Genomic DNA, 11,978 nt, shown 5'->3' with positions numbered 1-11,978 from the left:
CCTACGTCTCGCTCATTCTTTTGGGTGCCAACCAGGGCCTTGGCATTTTAATAGGGCCATGCTGTCGTTGATAAAGGACCAGAAAACGGCAGCGACGTTCATGGCTTCATTTCGTGACGGTTCCCATCTGAAAGGGCAGAAAAAAACCCAAACAAACAAAAAAAAATGTTTTGCTTCTGCCTTTTAGTGCGCCGACTCGCAGAAAGAAAAATGAAATGAAAACATAACCAAAGCAAAAGATTTTCCCATGCACACCCCTGTATTTTAATTTTGTAGGGGGTCATTGTCTTATCATGAGACGCTGCCTGACTGTCTGGTATGAGGATTCACAGAAAACCTGCGTATTCCAGACGAGGGGGGTCAGACAGCTCCAGGTCATTACAGAGATCTTCAGCTAAACCAGGTTCTCCACCCATGCTGAGGCTTGCAGTTTTTGTATCTTAAGCAGTTGGAACTACATACATGCATCAGAAATGCATGTATGTTCAGAACGGGCTTCCCTGAAAAAGGAATGGCCCCCGACCGAATTAGAATTAGAGAGAAAAGGGGGGAACCGAGAGTAAAACCAGTGCTGGCTCTGCCTCCTCCTACAGATGTGGAACCGGATGGTAAGTCTTGAACCTCAAAATGTGAAACACCTCCCCCCCCCCCCATCACTTCCACCGCCAGGAAAATTCCTGGAAGGCTTTCTGCAGGCTCTGTAGCACACAAAGCAGCACTCCTGGACTCACAGTGACACCTCAAGAGTCGTTGCACTACCGTTCTGGTTAAGCAGCACCCGTCCCACAGCAGCAGCAGCAGCAGCACCAACTCCAGAAAGAAAGTTCAGGGCGGGGCCCTTGAGCTGTCACGCACGGACAGGCCCTGCAGCGGCCCCACCCTCTCCTTGCGCACGGACTTCCTGCTACCATGAAAACCCCTACTTGGTGCAGGGGCCTGTGAGCGTGTGATGGCTCACAGGCCCCGCCCTGAATTTTCTTCTTGGAGTTGCTGCTGCTTCGGAGCGGGCGCCACTCTGCAGGACAACGGGGATGGCAGCAGGCCTAGATAGCCACTTGGCGGCAGCATTCCAGTACCTATGAAAATTTGGCTCCAGAGACAGTTGCCTATATTGTCTCCGCCGAAAAGCTCAAGGACAAGGGATCTTCACATGAAGCTGAAGTCAGGGAAGCTGAAAAAGAAGGTAAGGAGCTGCTTTTTCACTGGGAGGGAGCTGGACACCTGGAACAAATATTCAGAGAAGCCAAAACAGTGGCAGAATTCAAGCTTGCCTGGGACGGACAACATAAAGGACAATTTTCAAAGGAATGTGCTTGGGTAACTAAGGGGGTTATTTTGTAAGGCTTATCGCATGCGATAGCAAGTGGGGGCGGAGTCGGGGCGGTGAGGGGAGGAGTCGGGGCAGCGAGGAGGCGGACTCGGCACTGTCTTCACTGGCAGCGATAAGGTAAGCCACGTTATCGCCGTCAGTAGCGCGCCCAATAGCACCACCTTTCACGGTGGCGCTATTGGGTGCGAAAGCCGGCAGCGATAGCACCGCGGTGGTGCGATGGCTGCCGGCTTTCGTAGGCCTGCCCCCCCCTCCCACCCCCCGTTACCGCTGGATTCACCGTTCTGTGCGAGAATGAAGAATCCAGGCCTAAGGTCTCTGGCATAAAAAGTGCCCTCGCCCCAGTGGTGAAGAATTATGTACACTTTTCACAGCAAAAAGAGGAGGTTTGGTAATGGGGGAAGGAAAAGCCCCCATGGGGATTTCATTTACTGCACGCACTTTGAGCTGCTACAAGGCAGGCGCAGAATCCATGTGATCCCTGCTGGCCCATGAATTTTCAAAGGGAAATTCCACGGAGAGTTTCCCTTTGAAAATTAGACTTGCAAGGTCTGCGGGACAAGTCTCATAATTGCCACCAGAGGAGCCGTGGTGATATGACACGTCAGAGGCAGAAAAACCACAGATCGCAGAAGACCTGTGACAACACATTAGGCAAGTACAAATGAGTAGACGGGGATAGATCCAAGTTGATTCTTTTCTGTCTACGTCTTCCATGTCTCCTTTCAGAGTCAGAGACTCGTCTAGGTGCATAGAATAGATCCAAAAGGAAATAGCAAATGTAAATTACCTTCTGCTAGTATGTGCACGTAGCTTCATCATGTTAAAGGAACACTTCACCTGCTCATACATTATCCTTGCCGCATCACCACATGAACGAGGATCCCTGGTGTAGGTCTGATTGCAACTGTTTCTGTAGGCTATGCAGAGATCCAAGATAAAATAAAGTCTGGATCATCTTTCTTGTCCAATTTCACTTAAAGACAAGGTGGGGGGGGAGGGGCAAGGGAGAATGAAATAAAAGATGTTAAAAACACCTCATAGCTAAAGTGCACAAGGAAACCTAACTCCTATATAAATCACTTGTTATGGTGCTGGTGTAATTTCCTAGGAAGAAATATCACAAAGTGCCCATGCATTTCCAGCATTAAAAGAAAATTCACATGGTTTGTCTAGTTTTTAGAAATAAGGGATGGTAATCTTACACAAAAAATGAAAAAAAAATCTACAAATTAAATGGATGAATTTATCAAAATGAACATAAATCAATTCATCCTACAAATAATACATTTCATAATAATATAAAAACATACAAAAAAAACCCCCTATATACACAACAGTACAAAAGAAAAAGACTCAATAACTCAAGCAAAACTAACACATCAGAACTCAACTATCAACCACTATTATTTTACACAGTGATTATTACACATCCATCATAGGTGTTAATTCTGGAGGAGAATGGTCAAAGTTAATAGAAAAACTTAAAAAGTAAATGAACATATACAAATTTCACTTACATCAAAAGGGAAAAAATCAAATAACCCAATTTTTAAGTAAAGATTTCTTTTAATCACCTATAAAGTATTGATCAAACTAATACAACAAATTGAACATTTCTCATTTCTAAATATTTCTATAAAAGAGATTAGTGGAAGAGTGGCTTAGTGATTAGCCCGCCAGGCTAAGATCCAGAGAAAGCAGGATTTAAATCCTGCTGTGATTTTAGGTGAGTTTAGTTTATTTAGTCTTGATTTAATGCATATTCATTTTAAGTCACTTCATCCTCCACTGCATGAGGTATAAACTTAGGGCCTGATTAACTAAGACTATATTTCCATTCTGTGTCTATGGAAAAAATGCTTAGTACATCAAGCCATCAGCCTTCTGGGGACAGGGAAATGCCTAAGGTACCTGAATATTACCTGCTTTCAAGTGATTGAGCAGTCATGAAACTTGGAATATGACTATTAAATTCAAATCTCACTTTTAAATATGGATCATCCCTTCAAACTTATGAAATTGGTAATATTTAATAAGATGAGTCTTTAAACATTGTACTATAGCCCTAACAAAAAAACAACATAGACCTTCCAAAAATACAAGGTGCACATGATATAAAAAAAACAAACCCCATTAAAAACCTATTAACAAAAGTGCAAAATGAAACCCAACGCTTACATAAATCACTTGTCATGGTGCTAGTGTGATGTCCTAGAAAGATAACAGCATGCCTGAGAGTTATCATTCTTTAAAAAAAACAAAAAAAAAGCTTCATGTGGTTGGTCTAGGTTTTATTCAGGAATGTAAATAAAATAATTGTTCATCTCACAAAACTTTCTGGTTAGTTGCAGGACTTTTTTTTCAGGGGGCAGGTGCCAATATTGAGTACCAGCACCTTTTTCTTCTACCTGCTTGATTTGCCCTGTGATCCCTCCAAATAAAAAAACAAACAAACATGTGAGTACCAGTGCCTTTTATTCCAAGAAAGACAGTGCTGATTAGTTGTATGGAGTCTTTGCTGTGATACCTTTAAAAGATCCAGCCAAAAAGATGTTGCAGTACATGGTATTCGAGGATCTTGGAGGCCTCTTAATCAGATGATTACCTGTGGAACATAGAAAAACGTAGTAAAAATATTTGTACTGCGTGAAGTGAGTTCAAAAGGACTTCTTGGGTACAACATTGGCTCCACTGGTAGATGACTTTCTGAACCTCTCTGATGTAATGTTAAGATGAGCAGGAAAGCACAAACTGCTTTCCACCATGTCTTCCTCTGTCACCCATTCACTTTCTTTCACATAAGAGGAAGAAAACAGAAAAGTGACTGAAGAATAGGGAGGTCTGCTTCTTGCAGAGGGAGAGTCTGCATGCCACAAAAATGTCAAGGGCGGCCCTTTTCCCTTCTGGGTATAGCGACCAAGTGCAGCCTTGTTCCTCAGTGCTTGGCAGAATGACTGCATAGGTTCCGTGGGAGCTGGTCATCCACTTCCTGAAGTGCAGCGCTGGTGGCAAACAGATGCGGGGTCCTCAGGGAACCATTACTTCCAATTTCCATTATGATTTCCAAAAACAGCAGGCCATCCTGGTACCGAGTCCCAAACACAGTTGCATTTTATTACAAAAAAAACTTCAAAACAGAGTCCAAACCTGCAATATAGCCTTTAATTTTTGCAAAAAAAAAAAAAAATGGAGCCAGAATGAAGAAAAATTCTCCTTGCCTATGTCCAATAAGGCTCAGAGGTATCTTGGCTTCAGATCTCCTTCAGTCCAGGGCTGGCCTTAGAGCCCTATGACCTGTCCAGGTGCTGAATTCAGCTACTGGCATTTCAGCTCCAAGAGGCATTCACACCTGGATGGTGGGTTCTCCTACCGCATGGGCTTCCCACAGCAGCAAAAAGAATACAATCTCTACTGGATCTTGTAGGACAGCCCTGGAAACGCACATCGCATAGTCCATTTCTCCCATTGGTAATTGCACTGCCCCACAAAGTTTAACAACTCTTTTCCAAACAAGCAGCATCCTGTTTTCCAGGCTTAAAAGTTGTCCTTCAGGAGAAGCACCTGAACGTAGGCCCCTGCCATGATAAGAGAAGGGTTTTACATTTCCACCTTAGGAGGTGTTGCTCCTTTTCTCAGACTGGTCATCAGATACAGCTTGGACGAACTGCATGCAGTCTCTCTCAGGGGGGGGCCCAGGGATGTACCAACTTTACAGTGTGTCTGATTTGGGGAAATCACATAAGCTTTTACACTATAATTCAGTTCCTTTAGCAAGTTCTCTTTTAAACTCTTTTTACAAATTTGTTAGACCAGTGTGGATTCCCCAGAGATCAAGTACATTTGCCCAGTTTTCGGGAAGTCCACTACCAGCAAACACAGAAATTAGTGGCGAATCCACGTTCAAACCTGTTTCATTTTTAGCAACACTCCTTCTCCTTCATCCAGATTTGCCAGGAGTTTTTTCCCCCCACACATTACCTGGTCCACAGCGAATCGGGCAGAGGAAGAGAAGATCTAAAACAAATTCTGTTAAACGTGAAGCAGGTGGACATTCACAAGCTTGAGCCGAAACTCAGAGGCTCCAGCCCACTCTCTTCATGCATTAATATAAAGGCATGTCGGCACAGAGCTCCTATCTGTAAGCACATCTCCTGTTCAACAGTCAGTCTTCTTCCTAGCATTCCCCCTCCCCGCCCCCCCATTTAATCTCCTCTTCCAATTGTCTTTAGGGCAGTCGCTGCAGTGGCAGTCCATTCACCAGGGCTCCCTCCAGAACCTTGCGGTCATGGGTCTCAGATCTGGCTGCTAGGCGGGTACTGTCTGTGTGAGGCCCTGGACTCCCTCACCTCTGGCGGCGTCTTGGCGCTGCTTCTGCAGCGTCCCTAGACAACGGATGAACCAGGGAGCAGAAGACCCGCAGCGAGAATCGCACCCAGGTCGCTCCACCTGGCCCTGAGATACCGGACTGGGCCCTCTTAAGTTTCTTTGCTCAGTACCCATGCGTCGCAGTCCAGCTCCACCTAGGATTTCTCAGTAGGTGTATGGGATGCCATTGCATGGAATAAATGACTCTAATCTGCTCTGGAAGGTCCAGACACCAAGAATCAGGGATGCAGGAACACCCCAGGAGAGGAACGCCATTAATGTGGAACTATAACAAAGCGACCAATCCAGGAGAGGAGTTTAATGCTGGGGATTATTATTTCATTCACATAGGGGATGGGGGGCCGGCCCAGGGGCTCAGCGGCGGTGCTGTAGACAAAGAATCCCCAGTTTAGCTCCCAGGTCGGGTTTTTTTGCATCCTGGGTCGAACGGGTCTGGGAATGCTGGGCATAGCCCTTGGTGGGTGATGGGAAGGAAGACGCAGAATTTAGGATTCCCATGATAGAGGGTTGCGGAAGAAGCCCTGGGCATGGCTCCCAGTGACCAGACTAGAGAGCAGTGGGATTAAAATGGGGGGGGGGGGGGGGAAGGAAGGGTGCGGAGGGAAATTCCCAGTTATTTGTGAACGAAGATTCATGGAGCCAGGATCCTAGCACTGTTTCCAATCGAGCTGGAATAAAAATGAGAGAGGAGGGTACTAATGGGCCAGAAATATGAATAATAATAAGCAGGCATGCCGTGGCTTCCAAATCACGCAGTCAAATCTGGATCCAAAATTTAATTCAGTCCAGGGTGACTTTATAGCTCCATGTCAAAAAGGGACTGGCTGATCGAGGCCTGGTTTTACTCCCATTGTATCGATAGATTTGTGGGTCTAGCTTCTTAAGGTTTCTGGCACAGCCTGTCCTGGAGGTAAAGGGTCTCCCTAGTTTAGATTCTGTGCCTGACCTGCTCCTTGTGGAGTTGCATAATTAAATAAACAAACCTTTTCATCCCTGGGAGACAGCTGACTTAATTTGCCTGCTGGACTTTCTCACAATACTGCCTGTCCCTGAACACAGCATCTACTGGATGACGTACGGTGACAATCTTAAGGTAAAAGTGGTTTCCACGCCATAGACCTTTCCATAAACCTCCTCCATGATGGACTGAAGGAGGGGAATTTTCAGTTGTCCGAATTTTCCAAGTGGACTTACGTGCTCAAGTCTCCTTGGAAAATTCATGGGCCGTGCCAGTAGGCGCATGAGTGAGTGTGCAGGGAGTTGCAACTGCTCCTGAGCAGGTATCACTCCCTGCATGTACATTTATACGCATATTTTTTGGAACTCACTGAGAGTGGGGAAAAGTACGAGTGTACTTTTTCCCCACACAGCCCCTGGGTTGATTTTGTGTGGATAAATGAGGGGTTATATATATATACATAAAACCTGTTGAAAATGATCCCTAAAGTGAGTGGTAGATCCCTAAGATAGTTGCAGTGGCTGCACTGATTTGTCCACCAGGATTAGATTTTGAGAGATTGAAGTATCCCGTGGAAGGACACCCGGAGGCCTATCTGGTCCCTCAGGAGGGACGGCAACCTAGGCTCAAAATCTGCAAATTAACTTGCCTCTTTTAGAGTAAATCTGTGTACATCATGAATAGTTACAGATATCCTAAGGGCAAGCCCAGTTTGCAGAAGCTGGAGGTCTGAAGGCATGCACCCCTGTTTTAAACCATAAGGTAACCATAGCCGATCCTTTCCCTATCTTTCATATGTCAGACCATTGCCAAGAAAACCCTCGGCATGCCACTGAAAGTTTACACTGGCCAAAGGGAGGAGGAGAAGCAAAGTCGCTGTAGCACACATTTAAACAAACAAGAGCAAAGTCGATCGGGCTCTTGCTGTCTACCAAAAAGGTAAGTTTTGTCAATGATTGATCACATCGAACGAGGAGCTTTTAAAGATATTTTTTGTCCTTGCTGCTCTCTTCATGCATCCTGCCCGGGTAGAAACATGGCCAAGGAGGAGAGGAGAAGAAATAGGATGATCCTAATCCCTGGAATCCTACTCTTGCTGAGCTTAGCACGAGCAGGTACAATATGACGAAAAGGGCATTTAGGAACAGAGCCGTGGGGGAATAGAACAAGAGAAGGAAATGGACAGGAGACCTGAGCAGAGAACATCACAAGCCAAAATGTTAATCTGAGCCATTCCAACCTTTGATCTCAGAACTGTTTTGCTGTTGAGGTTAGATTTGAATCAACTATATTAATGTCTCTTATGCTTTTATTGTAATTCAGTATTTCCATGTGCTTTGCTTTTTTGGGATATGAATTAATTTTAGTTTCTTTTATGCTATTTTGATGTTTTAATGTTTTTATTTTGTAGCTATTATTTGCCTGTCTCTCTGACATTGCAGAAGACAAGGTCCATCTCTCCAACCATTGCACGGACTTCCGAACAGCAGAACTCCTCCATGGAAGTAGCCTCAGTGTCCAGTTCTTACTCTTCACCCCACAGGATCCAAATTGCGGAGTACTCATTAATGTTCATGAGCCTATCAGTATCCAGAACTCCAGTTTTAACTCCACATTGGGCACCAAGATACTCATTCATGGCTTCAGGTAAGAAGAATGATTCAAAATAGAACTGTAGAGATTATTAATGCATAACACCCTGCTCCCCCAGGCCCTCACTACGGAGCAGGATACTGGGGGAAGTTTCATTTCTAGGTCCTTGGGATGCAATGAGTTGGACACAGAAAAACTCAGTCTCCACACTCAGAGTTCCAACAAATGTTTTCACCGTACCAAAAAATCTTCAGCAGAAAAGATTTGATAGACAGCGAGGCCTACCAGCTCCCCTGGGGCCTGCTCAAGCTCTCTAGGCCTGGGATCTTAGGGCAGGGCAAAGAGAACCTCCCTTCACCCAGAATCCCTTGCAGTCTTCTTCCTTAAGAATTTCTGAGTTAAAAGTCTGAACCAGACTCCTTAAGGTAGAATGTGGGAGTTGTCGGTATACTCCATCACAGAAGGGTAGAAAAATTTCAGCCCAAGTAGACCCCTATATAGCATTGGGCGTTCACTCGGAAATTGAGCTTGCTTTAGATGACCCAGTTAGGGTCACATGGAACCATTTTGATCCTGTTAGCCAAACTGAAGTAGAAGGCTATATGACAGTTTTGAAAAATTCCTTTAGCACATTGGACTAATGTCCTTTTTCTGTATTATATAACCTAAAGGATGTTTTTTCAGGTGGGTTAACCAGCTTATATAATCAATTACTGCTTGAAGGTTGTTTACCAAATGCATTAAAAATGGCTACGGTTCGCCCCTTTTATTTTTAAATATCTTAGTCATATGTGACCTCTTGAATTATAGACCTATAGATAACTTAAATACCATGGGTAAGGTAATGGAAAAAATCAACTACAGACAATTGAACGATTTTTTGACTGATAAAGTTTTACACCACTTTCAGTGCAGTTTTCACTGGAAGCATAGCACAGAAACGTAATTGGTTTCAACCTTTGACTTTGTGTTATGCTAGTTAGATAAAAATTGACCACTAATAGCGGTCTTTTTAGACATCATTGAGGCTTATGACACAGTAGCCCATAACATTGTATTGCAACAATTACAACAGTTGATGCTGTGATGCGAGGCCTTCGGATACTGTTATGAATGCGAAGGTGTAGTCATTTCTGGATCGGGTGTTGTGAGCCCTTGGGCCTCGGCACAACTCAGGAAAGAGCCCAAGACACACCGTGGGAGGTGAGCTAGTGCGAGCATGGGTAGAGCTAAGCAAGGCTGAACCTCTACCGGACCTGCACACCTCAGGATGATCAACAACGCAATATTGATCAATGAACAGTCCCCTGACCGTTCCTAGCCCTTTCGGACCTGCTGCTGGGTAACGGCAAAAAGCAACAGGCCGGACAGAGGATGAGGGCAGACGAAGACCTTGACATAGAAGTCTCTAGATGAGACGAGGAGCTTGGAAGACTCTGGACGAGACGAGGAACTTGGAAGACTCTGGACGAGATGAGGAGCTTGAAAGGTTCAGACATTGGCACTGTCTCTCAGAGCACCCTACACAGCCCAACGTCACAGGCAGACTCAATGGGCTGGTCACGGACCACCCTGTCCTACTTCACACCCTACACAAGCTGGAAGGCTGGTCGTGGACCTCAAAGAGAGCGGGACAAGTGCAGGAAGGGAACCCAGCCAGACGAGGCTCCAATGACCGGAAACAGGAACTGGATGAAATGGAACTACCCTCGGGATGGCCATCTGGAGGACTCAGGAAGCTAGAAGGTCAAGAGACTTGGAGGAACTCTGAGCACTAGGAAGACTCAGACGAAGGCTTGGAGGAACTCTGAGTGCTAGGAAGACTCAGACGAGGACTTGGAGGAACTCTGAGCACTAGGAGGACTCAGACGAGGTCTTGGAAAAGGCGACGAAGGAGTGAGACCTTGAAACATCAGGAACCGGAACATCAGGGCGTGCAACATCAGGACATCTGGACTTGGAGCAAACAATGGATGAGCAGAACCTCAGAACATCAGGACATGGAACATCAGGAAGTAGTGAAGGAGCTCCAACGAAGGACGAGACCAGGGACATGAAAACACTGAACACGAAGTCATCTAAACAGAAGACCACGGAAGACCTAGACCGGTCACGGAATACAGACAACTGTGGAACCCAATCCGGAGGCACTGGTTGAAGGCAGGCAGGGCCCTTATAAAGGGCTGAAGCAGGAAATAAGGACCAGCTGGATTCCGGTGGGGCCAGGAGCACTTCCTGCTACTGGCCCTTTAAATACCCTGAAGAGGTGCACGCCGGCACCTAAGGCAGGAACAGGAAGAAGTACCACGGACAGCGGCGCTCTCCTGCAAGTCGACGCAGAAGGACAGGCAGGCTTCGGGGCGGCCTCCAGGCCCCGAGATGACGTCGGAGCGGCAGTGGCCTCCTGTTGTCGCTCAGGAGGTACTTCGGCGGCGACTCCTCGCCACTAGAGGAGCTGGTGGGTGCGGCCTCTAGGCTGCATGAAGATGGCGTCGGCAGCAGTGGTCCCAAGCCTCGTGGGCAGAGTCTGGCGATGTCCGAGCCCCGGCGGCTCCCCAGCAGCATCGGGGAAGCCAGCGTGACCAAGAAGGGTGAGAGGCCTGCTCACGGAGAGTGGCTCCGCGGGCAGGAATCATAACAGTTGAGAACTAAGGGCCTTGTCCATTAGTGGTTTACATCCTACTTATCAGAGAGGAAACGGTGCGTTTGCATGGGAGTGTCATGTTCTGATTGGTATGAGCTTCATTGAGGAGTACCACAAGGTTCTATTTTATCAGCTGCCTTATTTAATGTATATCTTCTCCCTCTATGTATCTTACTTGAACATCTGGAGGTTGAATTTAGGGCATATGCTGATGACTTACAACTGTACTTCCCTGTGATGGACTCATTCGCGATCACTGTGAGTAAAATTTCTAAATGTCAAGAATTAATTCCTGGATGGAACAGAATAACTTATTATTGAATCTAGAGGTTGTTTGTTTCTCTTGTAAGACATGGCCTTTATCCAATATTGAGAATTACCCTATTTTAGTTAATGGAATTAGGTTCCCAATTAAAACAGTGGTGAAAAATTTGAGAATGCTTTTCGATTTACATTTCAAGTTCCTGTCTCATTTGCAATCAATTCTTAAATCTGTTTTGTTTTGGGTTTTTTTAAATTACAGACATTGCGCCATGTAAGGTATATTTTGGATAAACAATATTTCCGCATTTTGGTGCAGTCATTCATGCTATTGATGATTTATTATTTTAACAACCTGTTTCTGGGCTCGCAGCCTCAAGTATTCAGGTATTGTGTATATTACAGAATGCCACAGCATGATTAATTGTGCGAGAGCTTCCTCAGGAACATATTAGTCCAATTTTGTACAACCTACATTGGTTACCACCTCAGCAACGGATCCAATTAAAATACTGGTATTAGTTTTTAAAGTAGTAAAAATGGAAGGCCTTGTTATTTGGGGATGCTACCAACACCCTATACTCCCTCTAGATCTTTACGGCCTCAAGGGATGGGCCTATTGGAAATCCCTTCCGTTAAATCAATACATCTGAAAGAGTCCAGAAGTCCAGTAATGAAGAATACCTTACCTGCACCTCCTAGAGCAATTACTGATATGAAGATTTTTAGAAAAAAGTTGCTTTAGAGAAGCATTTGGAGATATCTGTAAAGAGTCTGCTTTAGTCAATTTGCGGCCATTTGGA

General features: G+C 45.3%; 1 protein-coding gene across 5 annotated transcripts in view; it reads left to right on the top strand.

The window, feature by feature from the left end:
• The first annotated feature begins 7,652 nt into the window (after positions 1-7,652).
• The window catches only part of PLA1A (phospholipase A1 member A), a 28,244-nt gene continuing 23,918 nt past the window's right edge, over positions 7,653-11,978 (top strand). For 2 of the 5 annotated variants that reach the window (XR_003852799.1, XM_029578153.1), the window contains exons 1-2: positions 7,654-7,792; positions 8,120-8,324. Coding sequence is in view for 1 of the 5 variants with exons in the window: in XM_029578153.1 (XP_029434013.1) it covers positions 7,714-7,792; positions 8,120-8,324 (284 nt within the window). In the remaining 4 variants the exon portion in view is untranslated. The other 3 variants (XM_029578154.1, XM_029578155.1, XM_029578156.1) reach the window with 3 other exon arrangements.

The sequence above is a fragment of the Rhinatrema bivittatum genome, chromosome 15, assembly GCF_901001135.1.
Source record: "Rhinatrema bivittatum chromosome 15, aRhiBiv1.1, whole genome shotgun sequence".
NCBI lineage: Eukaryota > Metazoa > Chordata > Amphibia > Gymnophiona > Rhinatrematidae > Rhinatrema > Rhinatrema bivittatum.
This window is presented reverse-complemented; position numbering and strand designations above follow the sequence as displayed.